Source organism: Camelus ferus, chromosome 3 (assembly GCF_009834535.1).
Source record: "Camelus ferus isolate YT-003-E chromosome 3, BCGSAC_Cfer_1.0, whole genome shotgun sequence".
Lineage (NCBI taxonomy): Eukaryota > Metazoa > Chordata > Mammalia > Artiodactyla > Camelidae > Camelus > Camelus ferus.
Window position 1 is genome coordinate 102,494,310 of NC_045698.1, and position 16,210 is coordinate 102,510,519.

General features: G+C 46.9%; 1 protein-coding gene across 6 annotated transcripts in view; it reads left to right on the forward strand.

Moving 5' to 3' along the window:
• Positions 1-16,210, forward strand: part of SH3RF2 (SH3 domain containing ring finger 2) — a 119,516-nt gene that overhangs the window by 79,153 nt on the left and 24,153 nt on the right. For all 6 annotated transcript variants that reach the window (XR_004318773.1, XM_032477033.1, XM_014557227.2 and 3 more), the window contains 2 exons: positions 9,552-9,643; positions 10,961-11,131. Coding sequence is in view for 5 of the 6 variants with exons in the window: in XM_032477033.1 (XP_032332924.1) it covers positions 9,552-9,643; positions 10,961-11,131 (263 nt within the window). In the remaining variant the exon portion in view is untranslated. The remainder of the gene's footprint in view (positions 1-9,551; positions 9,644-10,960; positions 11,132-16,210) is intronic.

Sequence of the window (16,210 nt, forward strand, 5' to 3'; positions counted from 1 at the left end):
AAATATTTACTGTCTGATCCTTTGCAGAAAAAGTCTGCCAGCCCATGGGTGAGAACCTTGCCCTCTCTCTCTGTCTTCTTTGAAAATGCAAGTACCTGCTGGTCTCGCAATATCTGAGGTCCTCGGTGCCTTTGTGAGAACGCGTGTATCTGGTCACTTGCAGCCTGGCAGGGAAGAGGCACCAGCTGGAACCCCCCCATTCATCTCAGCCTCCAGGTGCACGTGTGTCACATCACGCCTTGTTTTGGAATTTACCCAAATTCCGCCTTCTTACCCTTCACTCCTTCTCAATAAGGTAGCTGGTGCCTCCTGACCCCTCCAGGGTAACCCTCACTGAGCCTGGCGTGGGGAAATGTTTGGTGAAGGTTAGCTGATGTGAGTGAAGAAGTGAATGAAACAGTGTCTATCAGCCAATAAGCATAAGCACCAGCTGAAGAAATGACTGAATTCACGGATGATTCAGTGATCGAGGGGGTTGATGAAAGAAAGGAGACGTGAGGGGGAGGGTACAGCTCAGTGGTAGAGTGTGTGCTTAGCTTGCACGAGGTCATGGGTTCAATCCCCATTAAATCTCCATTTTAAAAAGGAAGAAAGGAGATGTGAATGCTTGTCAGAGGGAGAAAGTGAACAGAGAAATCAGTAGTGAAGGAGGGGGTGGATCTGTGAGGCGGGTGAGCCAGTGAAGGCGGGCAGTGGCACCTCTGCAAGAGACACAGAAAGGAGACAAAGGGCGTCACTGCCCAGCTCTACTGGTCTTGTCATTCTGCCTTGCTAGCTCACACCCTGCCAGCCTGGGGATTTTGCTCTTAATCAACCCCCTCCCTTGCTGAGGGTGTGCCCATGCTTTTGTCCAGGGCTTCTGTCAGAGGACAGAAACACCTGCACCCTGGGCGTGAGGCCAGACAGCCTGCCTCCACGCCGATGGCCTCCCATATATGGAAAAAATATGCCTTCAGCGCCTGCGTCCTCAGCCCCATCCCTTTCATGCACTGTGGGTGAACAGGACCGAACCCCAAAGCCAAGAGCCCCTCAAAGGCACAATTTCCAGGTGTACAGAATGGGCAACATGTTGGTTTGGACCAAATTCATGGCCAGCATCCTCCCAGCCAGGTAGGAAGACATGGAATCAAAACCACCCTATGCAAAGCCCCCTCCCCACCTCCACTGCCCAGTTACTCTGTTTTTTTTTCAGTCTCTGTCCTTACTTTCTATTTTGTGTGTTTATTATCTCGCCTTCTCCCTCTCTAGAATATAAACTCCATGAGGACAGAGCCAGGCACATGGAAATCTCAATAAATATCTGTGAATATGAGTGACTTAGTCCGGGAAACAAGTCATGTACACCAAACGCTTGAACCAGCTACCAGGACATGAGCCCCTCTCCCAGTGGGGACCTGACCTGACTATGCCGCCAAATCCCACGGGTGACCTTGAGCATGCCATCTCCCCTCTTGGAGGCTCAGGACATTAAGTCAGACTATCTTCAGGGTCCCTTCCAGCTCTCATATACTGGAGTTCTGAAGCCAAGGGGAGGGGGCTTCAGATTCTTCAAGGTTCATGTATAGTTAATATGAACCTTAGTCCCCTGACCACAACTCAAAGAAAAACTTTGCCTGTTACATAAGGGACAGCCATTCCACCTGGCCCATGATTGGGGTAAAGTGACACTGGGTGTGTCGACATCCCTGTTGTGGCCAGCAGCCACCTGAGCATCAGCAGTGACTATCCAAATGCAGCCAGCCCTCTCCCTCAGGCTTTGCTGAAGGAGCCAAAGCCCAGCCTGACGTCCCGCTGCCTGTGCCTTAGGAAAGCCCTGGAAGTGCGCCCTGAAACCCCGGCAGAGAAAGGACTAGGCAATCTCTTCCCAGGCGTCTACGCAGGGGTGCCAGAAACGGGGCATACTTGCCCAGGTCAGCCCAGCAAATGAGGTCCAGAGAGCCACAGAGGGCTTGTCTGAGGGCCCCAGCCCTCAGGGACTCCTGCGCCCTGGGACCCCTGCGGCCCTGGCAGCCTGAGCCTCTCAAGCCTCCAAAGTGCACGCGCTGCTTTGCATACTGTAGGGATCGCGGAGATGCTGGCTCTCAGTCACGGTGTTTAGGTTTGAATCCCAGCTCTGCGTACTGGCTGGCTCTATGGCCTTGGGCAGATTACTTTAATAGGTATTGCTTTGCCTTTCTCATCTGTCAAATGGGAATGGTGATGATAATAATAGTATTTAGCCCTTTGGTTTGTTGTGAAGATTAAAAGTGTACTTAGGAATGGGTGGTTCCCAGCAGGCATTCTGTAAGTATTAGCCTTTGTGGTGCTTGTGATTTCTGAAGTCTGTTCTGGTGTCCCCCATCTGACCCCAGTGAGACGATACACTCTGAAGAGACAGAGACCATGCCTCCCTTTCAATCCCATCCTCGTATTGCCTCACTCAAGGCTGGGAACACTCAGAACACTTGTCAATGGAAAGGCATCAGACATTCACTCTCAAATCATGGCCCTCCAATGTTCCAGGAGTTCTGCTAGTTAAAATCCATGACCCAGAGTGTTCAGAAAAATGACACCCAGAGTTTGCGGGAAACTGCTGGTTAGGAGAAGAGGCTGAGCTAGGGGACAGCAAGAGAAGGTAAACAACAAAAAGTAAACTGCCCCCCCCGCAATATACCTCGGTCGTTGGGTGTCAACAAATACCTAACACCAGCAGAAGACAGAACTGGGAGAAGGACAGTCCCTTCACATCTGTCCCAGATGGTTTAGCCACTGACCTTCCTGAAAGCAGACTCAGCAGACATGTGTTGAGTGCTGAGCTACTGTGCTAAACTCTGGGAAAACAAATAGTAAGTTTAAGGGTGTTCTGAGGATGGGCCAGAAATTGGGATCTCCTCCTGCTTAATGGAAGTCCATGGTTTTACTCCTTCTGAGCACAATGAGATGAAAATATCGTGACACCTGGAAACAGAGATTCCCTGAAACGTACTCTCCCATTATTTCCTATCCAATGCAGCGCCCTGAAAGGTGAGATGCGGCTGCGCTCCCAAGCAGGTGTGGTTCACTCAGTGTCAGGAGAAACAGTAGAGTGCTTGCTCCAGGGGCAGTCCGGCCTTCAGGCACCACAGACTGAGCCCTCGGGGCGGGCAATCAAAACTGTTGAAGTCTAATTTGAGACAGTAGTGGACAAGCTTCTCCTGACTTCTGCACCACCTTGTAAAGCCAGCAAGCACGCTATCCAGAAAGGAGCTGTGAGCCCTGGCTTTGGGCATGTCACTCTCTGTTCTTTTCACTCGCCTAGATCCCTGAGGCTGTCCCTAGAAACGACCCCTGGATCTCAGTGGACTTGACAGCCATGTCCTGTCAACCCCAGGAAAAGGAAGAATTATTAGGTGACCAGCCACATCAGAGATCTCTGCCTCTGGGTGGGGTGTTTCCCAAGGGTCTCCTGTAACAACAATCCAGAAGAGGGAGGCAGACTTGTCAAGAAAAAAGATATCAGGCGGTGATCTGGGGGATCCTGAGGCCTCCAGATCCTACAGTTTCTAAGATTGTAAATCCTTCATTTATTAAGAGGACTTAATAACTCAAAAGGAGCAAAGACAACCGTTTTGATAATGTGGAGGGGCAGTGAGAGATTATCTTGTTTCTCTTTTTAAAAACGTCCATTGTGGTTGCTATGATATCCTTCAAGAAATTTTAAAAATAATGAGACAACAAATACATGGCAAGAAATTAACTTTCTGAAGATGCCATGTGAACTTGACGTTGTCAAATGATTTCTGGGCTCATGACCTTCTTTAGAAGGTCATGCTTTAAGTCCTGCTTCCATTATGTCCTCCAGCTATATCCCCAAAGTGAAACCCACAGACCTATAAAAATTGACAGTCCTTAGAGAAAAACTTATCAAACCTCACCTAAAACAGATGAAGGAATTTAGGACCAGGCACGTGAAACAGCTTTCCCGGGGTCACATGGTGAAAGAATAATAAAGTGGGGAGAGACATACCTAGGAAATCTGAATCCAGAACCCAGGTTTTTAACGATTATGCCATTGTGTGTCTTGACTGGTTTTGGTCTGCTGCTTTTCCATCCCACTCTCCCTGTGGGGCCCTTTTCCAAGTCTCAGCCCTACTCCCTCCACCATAAACAGCCACTTTCTAAGACGTGGGGTCTGTTTCAGAGGCCAGCAGAGCACCTAAACTTCTAGATGTTCAGAAACAGCTCTTCTCTGGGATGCTCTTATCCAGAAAATGTGAAGGCAGGACCCTGGCGTAGGGCGGACAGAAGATTTCTTGCAGTCTGTGCTATCCTGGTGAGCAGTGGCCTTTGTCATCAGTCCCCAGGACCTAGCACAGTGCCTGGTACTCAGGAGATGCGTGACAAGCATCTTCTGTGAATAAATGCCATGAGAGGACCCACAGCAGACTTAAGAGGAACTTTACTTGTTTAGATTTTTATGGTCTCTCATGAAGTCCAGTGAGAGGATTTAATTATCATTATTGCCAAGCAGTTACTCCTTCAGATGGACTGTTATGAGTAGGAGGGTGAGGGTTATAATTAAGGTTCTGGTATGCCCTGGCATTTCAAAAAGCACTAATAGCCCTCAGCCATCAGACTCTGCTTTGGGACTAAAATCCTGCCCTGAAGGCAGCAGGCTGTTGGGCTCAGGAGAGCATGAGACTGAAAAGGGAAGAAGGAGGTGAGGGGCCAGGTGGGGACACTCTTTGCCCAATCAGAGGGCCCAGTTTTAAGAAAAGGATTTTGACTTCCTCTTTTGACGTGGGTTTTTTTTTTTTTTTTCCTGCATTTTCCCAAGAAGCCAATGCAGAGCACAGCTAGAGAGGTGTCAGACCTCACCCTCCACTGGAAGCTCAGGGTGCATGAGAATAGCCCAGTCCCGAGTCAGGAAAGAGATTCCTAAATACATGTCCCCCACACAGGGGTAGTCACCCCTCACTGGGTCTTTGTGAAAGGGCATCTGGACTCTTGAGGTTGGCCCTGGTGTTCCGGAGAATGAATATTTCCTTCTAAAGTCCAGTTTCATTAAGAAGGTCCTACCTTCTGCCTCTTCTACTCACACATCTGCTTTGTCCCCCATCTCAGTGTTACACTTTATTGGGTATTTACATGAGCAAAGTACTTTGCATGCAAGTTCTGATCAAATTTTCACAAGAACTCTATGAGGTAGCTACTATTACTGCTCCCTTTTATAGATGAAGAAACTAAGGCTCAGAGGAATTAAGTCTGAGCCTCACAGAGTCAGTTGGTTACAGTGCCAAATTTCAAACTCAGTTCAGACATCCCCAAAAGTCCATCCTCTCAGCCATGGCTGCACAGTGTCTCAAGGACTTACAGAAAGCCCCTTAATCAGTGACTGTTCACAAGGGGTTCTTCTTAAGTAATGAGTGGAACCCTGGAGACACTGAGGGCTTGAACTGACAGTGTGGGATCCATGTCAGCTGGGGTTTTCCAAGCTAGGGTTTTCCAAGCTTCTATGCATAAGTTCCAGGTACCACCTTTTCTCCCCAACAGAGGCCATCAGGCAAATAAATTAATCAGGAATTTATCTTCAGCAAGCAGAGTATGAAAAACATTTTACATTTGGTAAACAGCTCCTGGCAACTACTTTAGAGTAGTATCATAACCATTAAAGAAATTTAAACTCTTCCCACAAGGAAAACCCCAGACCCAGATAGGTTTATGGGTGAGTTCTTTCACACTTTCAAGATGGGGTTAACTTCACTTTTTCCAAACCCTTCTAAAGAATGGAAGAAAAGAGAACACTCCCCAGCTCATTTCATGAGACTCAGATATTCTTAATCAAAACCCAGAAAACAACAACATAAGAAAGGAAACTTTGAGTTCTACCTCACTTACAGGCATAGATGCAAAAGCCCTCCAGTACCTGTTAGCAAACCAAATCCACAAGTGTATGAAGATAGAATACATCGTGATTAAGTTGGGGTTTTCCTGAGATTGAAAGTTCAGCTGAACATTATGAAATTACCTGGTGTAATCTATCACATTAACAAATTAAGGGAAAAAAGCTATCTTTTCAATAGCTGTAGAAAAAAAGTTTGATAAAATCCTATGTTCATTCACTGCACATATTTTAAAAATCTTATCAAACTAAGAGTAAAAGGGAACTTCCTTAACATGATAAATGGTATCTAAATCTAATAAAATCTACATAATCTAATAAATAATCTAATAAAATCTAAATAAGTCTAATAAAATCTACAGCAAACATCACACTTAATGGTAAAATGTTAAAGACATTCCCCTTAAGATTAAGAAAAAGAATAAAATGTCTGGTATGTTTCTGCTCAACTCTGTCCCTCCCAGAGCACCTAGCCAGTATGGAAAAATAGGAAAAAGAAGTAAAAGACTAAGTATTTGAAAGGAAGAAGCACAGTTGTTATTATTTGCAGATAATGTTGTCTATTGGAGCACTCAAAAGAATCTAGGAAAATGTAGTAGGAGTAAATAAGAATTTAGCCACGTTACTGCATACAATCAGTATAAGAAAGTTAATTGCATTTCTGTATTCTAAAAAGAAAACAAACAAACAAAATAAATAAAAAGAAAACAAACAGAAAAACAAAAAGATAGCATTTACAACAGCAACTCAATTTTTCAAAATCCAGCAAAAGACAGGCAAAGCCTTTTATGGAGAAAATGTATAAAACTTTATCAAAAGATGTTAAAGAAGACTTAAGATAAATGAAGAATTATGTCACGCTCTTGGGTTGGAAGACTCAACATCTTAAAGATGTTGATTTTCCCCCCAATTTATTTATAAATTCAAATCCCAATGAGTTGTTTGTTTGGAACTCAAAAGATGATTCTAAAATTCAAATAGAAGGACAAAAAGCCAATAGCAAAGGTACTTTGAAAAAAGAAGATGGAATTTCGTTGGGGTGAAGAGTTGGTCATACCCAATCAGATATCAAATTTTATTTTAAAGCGATAGTAATTAAGATGGCATGGATTTAGCATAGGGATTCTATTAAACCAATGGAATGTACTGGAGAACCTAGAAACAGACACAGCATGGAGACTTGATTTATGACAGAGCAGGTTTTGCAGATCAGAAGGGAAGGGTGAACTGTGGTGTTGGGTTAATTGAGTATCCATGTGGAAAAAGATGAAATTGGATTCCTCCCTTGTCAAAATCAGTTCCAGGTGGATTAAAGACTTAAATGTGAAAGGCAAAACTATAAAACTTTTAGAAGACAATATAGAAGTATATCTTTATGACCTTGGGATAAAAAAAATTGTATTCAAGATTTTTTTAAAGTATCAACCATCAGGGAATATATTGTAAACTTGACTGTATTAAAAATAAGAACTTCACTTCATCCAAAGACATCAGAGTAAAAATACAAGCTACAAAACAATTCATATCCAAAATATTAGAACTCAAAACTTAATAAGAAAATAACCCAAAAAAGGGCAAGGAAAGAGACAAAGGAAATGAAGAAGCATTTCATATAAGAAACAAGAATGGCCCATAAACATTTGAAAAGAAACCCAATCTCATTAGTACTCAGAGAAATTAATTTGAAACCACAATGAGGTATCATTTCACACCCACCACAGACAGTTACCCAAAAGCTTGGCATTACCACAAGCTTTCGAGATGGTGGGATAACAGGAATTGTCATTGGCTGCTGGCAGAAGTGTAAATTGTTACAGCCACACTGGGAACCAGTTTGTTATTGCCTAATAAAACTGAGCAGGCTCATGCCCCATCAATTCTACTCGTAGGTGTATATCCTGGTGGAACTCCTGTACATGTGCACAGGGGACACACCCACGAATGTTCATAGAAACATCATTCAGGACTGCCCAAACTGAAAATCACCCAAACGATGCATATATGATAAAATGGTCAGATGGTGGTAGACGCATACAATGAAATACGGGATGGCAGGGAAAACCCACCACAAAAACTGAGTACTGAGTGCAAGAGGCAAGTAACAGGAGAATCCACGCAGTGTGAATCCCTTCTCACTGTGTTCAGAAACAGGCAAACCTCAACACCGTATCATTTATGGATGTGTACCACCAAGGTAAGAATTACACAGAAAAGCATCGGAACGATTAAGTACCTTCCAGCATTGTAGCTCCCTCTGGGAGGGAAGAGATCGGTTCATGGAGGAATATGCTCCCCCCACACCACCCTGCCCAGCACTGCAGCTAATCTCTTGGCAGATCAAAATAAGTAACACTTCTTGAACACTTAGAACATGCTGAATAATTTACATAGATTATTTTATGTAATCCTCATAAAAACTCAATGAGAAAAATACCATTATTGTCCCATTTTATGGATGAGGAAATGGAGGAACCACAGAATTCAATACTTGCTCAAGATCACATAGCCTGGTAAAATGCTAGAGCCACTCGCCTGAGCACTAAGCGAGACCTGTCCCCTGACTCCTGGGCGGGAGCTGCATTGTCTCCACCCACATGACTGATGAGGGGGCCTCATGGCCAGTAGAATGTCGAGGCAAGTCTGTGCCAGGCCCTGCCCCGGTCCCCTTCCTCCCCCATCAACACCTCAAGACCTGAAAATGCCCAGAGGCCACATAGCTGTAGATTCTTCTGTCCTGATAAAGACTTCTTTTCAATGAGTCATTTCCTTCCAAAAGGAGGAAAAAATGTTTCTAGATCGTAGGAGAAAGACCCACCCGCGCCCTCACACACATACCCTTTCTCTGATCCTGCTCAGATCCCCAGATCCTATTCCAGGAAGCACCAGTTGCTAGAAGACCTTGCATCCAGCCTCACAAACCCTTTGTGGCACAACCGACCCCAGGAAACCACCCACCAGAAGCCCGTTCACTCAGACAGGTTGGGCCTCAGTCTTCAATCCTAGTAACAGGAAGAGACTTGCCTCCTCAGAAGGTGGCCATCTCCTTAGTTGTCTGCACTGACCGGGTGGGGCCTTTGTTTCTGTCTTGTTCTGTGTGTGTTTATGTGTGCGTGTGTGCATGTGTTAATACTAGCATCGGTAAGAGTGTGGGCTCAGGACCTAGACTACCTGGTTTTAAATTTTGTTTCATTCTAGTTGAGTGGCTTTTCTTTCCCTCAGTTTCTCACCCAAAAATAGGGATGATAAGAGGACCTTTAATAAAGATTGAATTACCTGTAAAGCACTTAAAACTGCCTGGAAAGCTTTACATTCTCAATATTAGCCATCGCATCATGTTTGGAGAATAGGTTTGCATAGAAGGAGGTGACTGCACTGGGAGATGGGTGGGGAGGGGCCGGGGGAACAGATCGAGGTGCCAGCAGTGCCCTGTTGACTGTACATTGGAGAGGTCTTCATGCTCTGCCCTATCTGAGCAACTTTTTGGAATGTGACCTTGGCCTGCCACCCCAGCAGACTGTAAACCAATCCACCCCCACCCTGCTCTGCCCACAGCCACAAACCACAGAGAAGACACACCATGGGTGGTGCAGGGTGTGGCTCCTGGTTTTCTGCTGTGTCAGGCCGCAGTGGCTCTGCTGTGGGCCTGGCTTGGGGCATTCACTGGTTCTGCTTGGCTTTTCTATCTGTGCAGGTCAGCACTTACCACCCTGTACCTGCCTCCCCGGGACATTCCACGGCCATCGTCCATCTGCCTGGCTCCCAGCAACACCTCTCAGCTAACATGTGAGTAACACCCTCAGCCCTCCACTCTCAGGGTCCTGGAACAGACAGGTCATCTTTGCCATCCCTCTGCCATCAAGCATCCCCCGGCCCCAAACATCGCATCCAGAGAGACCGCACCTCCCCTTCCTTTACAATCACCAAAGGAAATAATGGTGAACAACGTGATTAGCAAACCACATCATCCTGGCTCATTATTTTACAAAAGTAGAAAGAGACTAGAAGATAATATACCAAAACATTGCAGGGAGATTGAGTCCTGAGCAATATCTATGGTCTTCCTTTAGATTCACAATGCTAGGTCATAAATAGATGTTGCTTGCTCAAGTCATCAGGGAAAAAAGAAATACAGCAATTTAGACAGAAAAAAACCTTGCAGATGAGAACACTCTCCTAGCCCCTTTGATAAAATCAGTGTCTCGAAGTCCTTAAGGTCTAGAACTACTTCCCAATATCTAGCCTGAGTCCATACCCTGGTAACCCTGAACCTGGCAAGCCAAAGTGGGTTGTTTTTAATGCCTTTAGTCAGGCAGTTATTCTCTTTCACCAGTATCACTATTCCCAAGGTCTTCCCCCTCCAGCTCATACCTGGATGTTACCTGCCCAACTCCTGTGTGGACTTCAGAGTGGAAAGTCAATGCTCCAATCTGAGAACATTTCTAGCACATTTCAAGCCTGCTCTCCTCCATCCCACCATGCAGCCAGCACTCCGACTACGCACCGTTAAACTGAAATTAGCCTCTGCCTCCCACTTCCCAGGGTCCACCTCCTGCCTACGTTAGGCAAGCTCCTCCCCGTTCCTGGGGTCAGACATGTCCGCACCCTTAGGAGAGGCAGTGGATCAGACAGGCTTCTGTACTGACCCCTCATTTCCCTGAACCTTGATGGCTGTGACCGTTTCCTCGAGTGACACTCTAAGCAGTGTGAAAAAGCATCCCAGGCAGAACCATCACTTCTGGGTTTGAGGCCCAGCTCTGCCACTATTTCCTGGTCACCAACTCCTCTCTCTGTTCTAAGTCAGTTTCGCCATTGTCAAAATGCTGATGTGACCTAAATAGTGATTTGCAGCTGTGGGGCACTCTAAGGAGGAGCGGGAAGATGGAGGGGCCAGGGATCTGGGCCCTTCCATTGCTGTTTCAGCCAGGTTCTACCACTTTTATCTGCCTGACATGTTAAGATTTCAATTCTTAAAAAGTTGTCGTTGCTAACCACTGAGCCAACGGGCTCTGAGTTTCCGTCTCCCTTTACCTTTCGCTGGTTCCATGCCCTCCACTAGGCGTGCTCACCTTCTTCTCTCACCAACTGCCTGTGTCTCCCCAGGTTTGTAGCCCTGCACTCCTATTCAGCCCATGGACCCGATGAGCTGGACCTGCAGAAGGGAGAGGGCATCAGGGTACTGGGGAGGTACCAGGATGGCTGGCTCAGGGGCGTCTCCTTGGTGACTGGACGAGTCGGCATCTTTCCCAGCAACCACGTCATCCCCATTTTCAGGTGCGCCCTCTCCAGTCTCAGGCATCAGAGGTTGGTGTATCTAGACCAGGGGCCAGCTGTGGCTTGAATTGCTGAAGGACCCAATGCCCTTTCAGAGTATAGATCAAGAAAAAGCTTTTGCTCTAGTACTCTCCAAACACTTAATTTAAAAAAAAAAATAGCAAAAATAGTTATCTCTTAAATAGTTCACAGTTTACAAACACTTTTGCATCTTTTAATTCATTGTCTATACCTAAGGATCCTGTAAGGTGGGTGGAATTTTACAGATGAGGAAACTGATGTGCAGAGTTAAGCAACCTACTCGAGGACTAGATTTCAGGTTTTCTACTGTGCAACCCACCTGCAAATCGCACTTCACGCCGGCACCCCAACACTCCATAATGGTGGCACAATGGGAAAATGCAATGATCAGAAGACCTCTTGGAGCAGTTTGGGAGACTTCCCAGGATGCTGGGCCATTAGGCAGGGTTTTCATGACTCATCTGACCACACCCCAGGTCACATGCTAGTTACCCTCCAGGTCTTCTTCCCAAACAGCCTTTCCCAGCCTTTTTCATTCTGGCACACGTATCAATTCCACTGGTCTACACTTTGTCCAGCCACCTCACATGACCACCAATGCACACAGACCCCCAACCTATCCAGTCCTCCTCCAACCTCCACCCCCCTCGAAGCCCAGGCAAAGCCTGTCACAAACCAGTGAGGCAATCAGCACCCATAAACCCTGCCTTTATGATAGACCAGAGAGTCATAACTCCAAGGAAAGTGATAATCCCATTGTTCTCTACGGCAGTCAGACCTGTAGTCATATATGGCCAGCTTGGGGGAACTTCATGTAGGCGGGGCACTGTGTCCGGAGGAGGGCAGCGATGGTGAGGAGGCAGAAACTACATCATCAGAGAAACCCATAAAGAAACTAGGATTGCTTGAGCTGCAGAAGACAAGGGTCAGAGGCACCATGATAGACTGTGTTGACCAGGAAGTAGACTTATTCCGGCAGGGGGGCAGTGAACCAGTGGATACAACTTGGAAGGTTTCAGTTTAATAAAAGACTGCACTTTCTAACCCATAGATTTTCCCCATCAGGCTGGCTGGTGAGGTGGTGGGTCCCCTTTCTCAAAAGAGTACGTGCAAAGTGTGGGTTCCAATAGATCAGATCCAGGCAAAAAGATTTCTTCCCATGACAGAAGGTTCGAGTAGAAGATTCTAGTTATTCCCTTCAGTGAAAGGTTCTTGGAATTTGTTAGAAGGTTGCGAAATCTCCAGAGGCAAACTAAGGGTGTCTGTAACTGATGCTTTAATTCAATTGGTTCAGTAAGCATTCATTCAGCACTTAAGCTCAGGCACCTTTCTAGACACTGGAGAAACACCAGTGAACAAAATACACATGTGCCTGCCCCCTGGAGCTTACATTCTAGTGGGACAGATAGACAGTAAGAAGGCTTGTAAGTAATATATGTAGTAGGCTAATCATAAGGTCTAAGAAGAAAGATAAATCAGGAAAGGGGGACAGAATTTGTGTGGGGGTGGTTACAGTTTTAGTAGGTTGGTCAGGGGTGGCCTTACCGAGCAGTCAGAAGGAGGAATGAAGGAAATGAAGGAACTGTGTTCCAGGCACAAGGAACAGCAAGCATGGTACAAAGGCCCTGAGGAAGGAGTAAGCCTGACGTGAAAGGCCAACAGGACTGGATCAGAGAAGTGAGAGGGAGGTTAGTAGGAGATGAGGTCAGAAGGGTAACGGGGATTCAGATCATACAGAATTGCCCCAGTCGTGACGAAGAATTTGGCTTTAACCATAATATAGGGCTTTGAGCAGAAAAGTGACATGATCTACCTTACGTGTTAATGAGGAGCCCTCTAGTTGCTGGGTGGAGGGTAAGAGTAAAGGGTGGAAGCAGAGAGACTAGTTAATCGGACACTGTAGTAACCTGGGGTCGGGAGGTGATGGTGAAATGAACCAAGATGTTGGCCGTGGAGGTAGGGAGCAGCGGTCAGATGCTGGGTGTACTCAGAGGAGAGACCACAGGATTTTCTGACAAGTCAGATACTGAGTATAATAGAAGAGAGGCTTCAAGGTGAATCCAAGTTTTTGTTTGTTTGTTTGTTTGTTTGCCCTGAGTAACTGGAAGACAGTTGCCTTTCACTGAGATGAAATTAAAAACTCTAAGAGGAACAAACAGGTTTTGAGGTGTCAGAGGGAAGCAAAAGCTTGGTTTTCAGCAGATTAAGCCCCAGATGCCAGTTAGTAATCCTAGTAAGTGGTAAACGGTTGCGTCTGTAAGTCTAGCATTTAAGAAAGAGGTCCAGGCTTGAGGTGGTACTTAAAGCCCTAAGACTGGATGAGGTCATCAAGGCAGGATCTCTGGTGTTGGAGAGAATGACAGGTAGCCAGGGGCTGAATTCTCCAAGGAACCAGGGGAGAGGCCTGGGGGGGAGTGACATATGCGACAAGGCAGGGTGGAGGGTGGAGGAGTCAGATAATGCGAGTCAAAGCTGGGAAGTACTGAGGAGGGTGGGAGGATGGCCCAGAGTGACAGTGAAGAGCAGGGAGGACACCTGCCCTATCTCCTGAGCAGCTTCTTCCAAGGAGCCTACCATGAACGCTCTAGGCCCATCTCTACTACTGGGGCATTTGCTTCTGCATCCGGCTTAGCCCTAAGTCCTGGTTCTTGCATGAAAAAAAAAAATTAAAATAAGAATGACTGTACAATTTATCATCTAAACTAGGATGCTTTTGAGATAAAAGAGGGACTCTTAATACACCAGGAGAGCAGGCGTCAACAGACTCTCCTGGGAAAATCTGGACACATGGTCACCCTATGCATGTAGGACTCTGTTCCAGTGTATTTCAAGGCTCCAGTTTTCCATTCTATCCTTCTTGGCTTTTCTCCAGGGTAGATCTATTGAGTTCTTCAGCAAGTCATAAGCACCTAGGCTCACCCACTCCCAGACGGCCACGTATCAGAGAGCAGACGGAGTTTCAGCATCACAGGTTGCCACTGAGTCCACCCCCGACCCTCAGCTCACAGGGGCCTCAATATATGCCTGTTCTGAGGCACGGCTTATGCTGATGGGTGTTTCTGCCTCTAAAAAGGAAAGACCCTATCAGAGCATAATCCCCTGAGGGCTATTAGGGGACAGCAGATCAATGCTTTGTGTGTGTGTTGGGGGGGGGGTTCCTTGGCAGCCTCCCAGATGCAAAGAAAGTTCCCATCCCCACGAATCTTGGACACGGATGACATGCTCAGCGTGTCTATCTAGGGGCAGGTCCTTGTTCTTAACAACGCTTCCCACTGTGAGAGGTTTAGTTCCTCCCACTTCTCATCTGAATGACGCTGTCTTTTGTTAGCTGAGTTTCTACTACTGAGTGGGTTGAACTACATCGCGAGGCCCCTTTCCACTCTTTGGTTTGGTGTGTGGGAGAGGTTTTCCTTCACTTCTGTTGTCTGTTGGCAGTGATGGCTCTGCACTGCCACCAGCCTCCGTGGTGGACAGGACTGCCTATATAACACAGGCAGACCTCAAAGGGCAAGGTGCCCCCTGAGTGTCTGAACCTTTGCTCTTATTAGCATCATCCCCTAGTGAACTGAGCCAGCCAGAGTTTGGGCATCATTTATCCACCAGTGTTGACCGAAATGCCAGGGCTTTGATTTATGACTCAGCAAGTGAGCCCTTTAATCACTGAGAGAGGAAAGTCGGCTGCTCTGTACAGAGCTCCAGCCCTCTGTGCTCGGTGGTGATGCCAGCCTGCCCAACTGTGACCACAGCCAAGTCTCTGCCACCACCACCTAGCTCCCAGATCCCGGAGGGATCCCCTGGCTCAGGTGGTACTGAGCACCTGTCACATGTCATCCCAGCCCTTCGTGACAGCACCTGCATCCCTTTGGGTCTCCTCCTGCACACACGGTCTCGGTGGAGGCAGAGTTTCCTCCCTTTTCAGAGGTTGAAGAAACCAGCTCCTCCTCTCCATCCTCCTTCTCAGCCCATCACCACAGCTGAGGGACAGGCTCAGCCTCCTGGGACTTGGGAGTGTGAACAGGGAGGGAAAAGGGTGGGGAAAGGATGGGGGCAAAGTGGAAGACGATTCATACCTTCACACCGAGAACTCAGCAGCACCTGATCAGACTCCTCCTGCCTCAGATCCCTGCTGCTCAGCTCTCTGCAGCCTCCCTTGGATCCTTTCCAAGCCCTTTCCTCTCCCTCCCATCCTCTCAATAAATGCCCTTCTGCCCAACTAGCCACGAAACTTCTCTTTCTTGCAACCTTCACCAGACACACATGCCACCCCAGTGCCCAAGGGGTGGAGAAAAGCAACACGTGGATCACCACTCACTTTCCTTTAGCTTTCTACACACAACTAGATAAAGCTTTTGCCTTATCAGGAGGCTACTGCCAGCGCTGAGCACGGTATTGCTGCTGTGTGGAATGCCTCTTTCAAATACTGGGCAAGTTCTTAGGGGCTCATATCACAGGTAAGAAAGGGGACACAGATACCTGCACACTCAAAGCAGCACAATGGAGCAAATCAGAGGCAACAAGTACACCCCTCTCTGAAACCCGGCATGTCTTTCCAGTCTCTCCATCTAGGAAACATGGATCATAATGTATGCAGGTCTGGGGTGTTGTGGGGATTAATTAATCTATGTTAGCAAAGTGCTGTGAAAGTGTTAGGTAAGTGCTAAGCCCAAAAACAGAGCGACTCGGTGTTGGGTGGGGGACTTGAGATTTAGGAGTTTTTGGAATCTGGCCTAGTGCTGGGCTCAGAAAAATGAGGTTGCACCTTGTCTGTAAACAGCTGTCCAAGGAAGGGACTGTGGAATAGGCTGACCTGGGCCTAGCTAACTGTATTCTGTCCTTGCTGCTGCTGCTGGCAACAGTTTTGGTACTTGTCTCTTCTGTTGCCAGTCCATTTTGCAGCCTCCAACACTTTGATGCCTTTGTTCAAAAGACGGGCAGGTGCAGGCTCTGCCAAGGAAGCCAGTGCTGGGGAGTTCTCTCCAGCCCAGCCCTCATCTTCAGATTGTAGCCTGAGCTCTTACTGGTGGACCACCCAATCCACTTCACTGACCCAGTCACTAG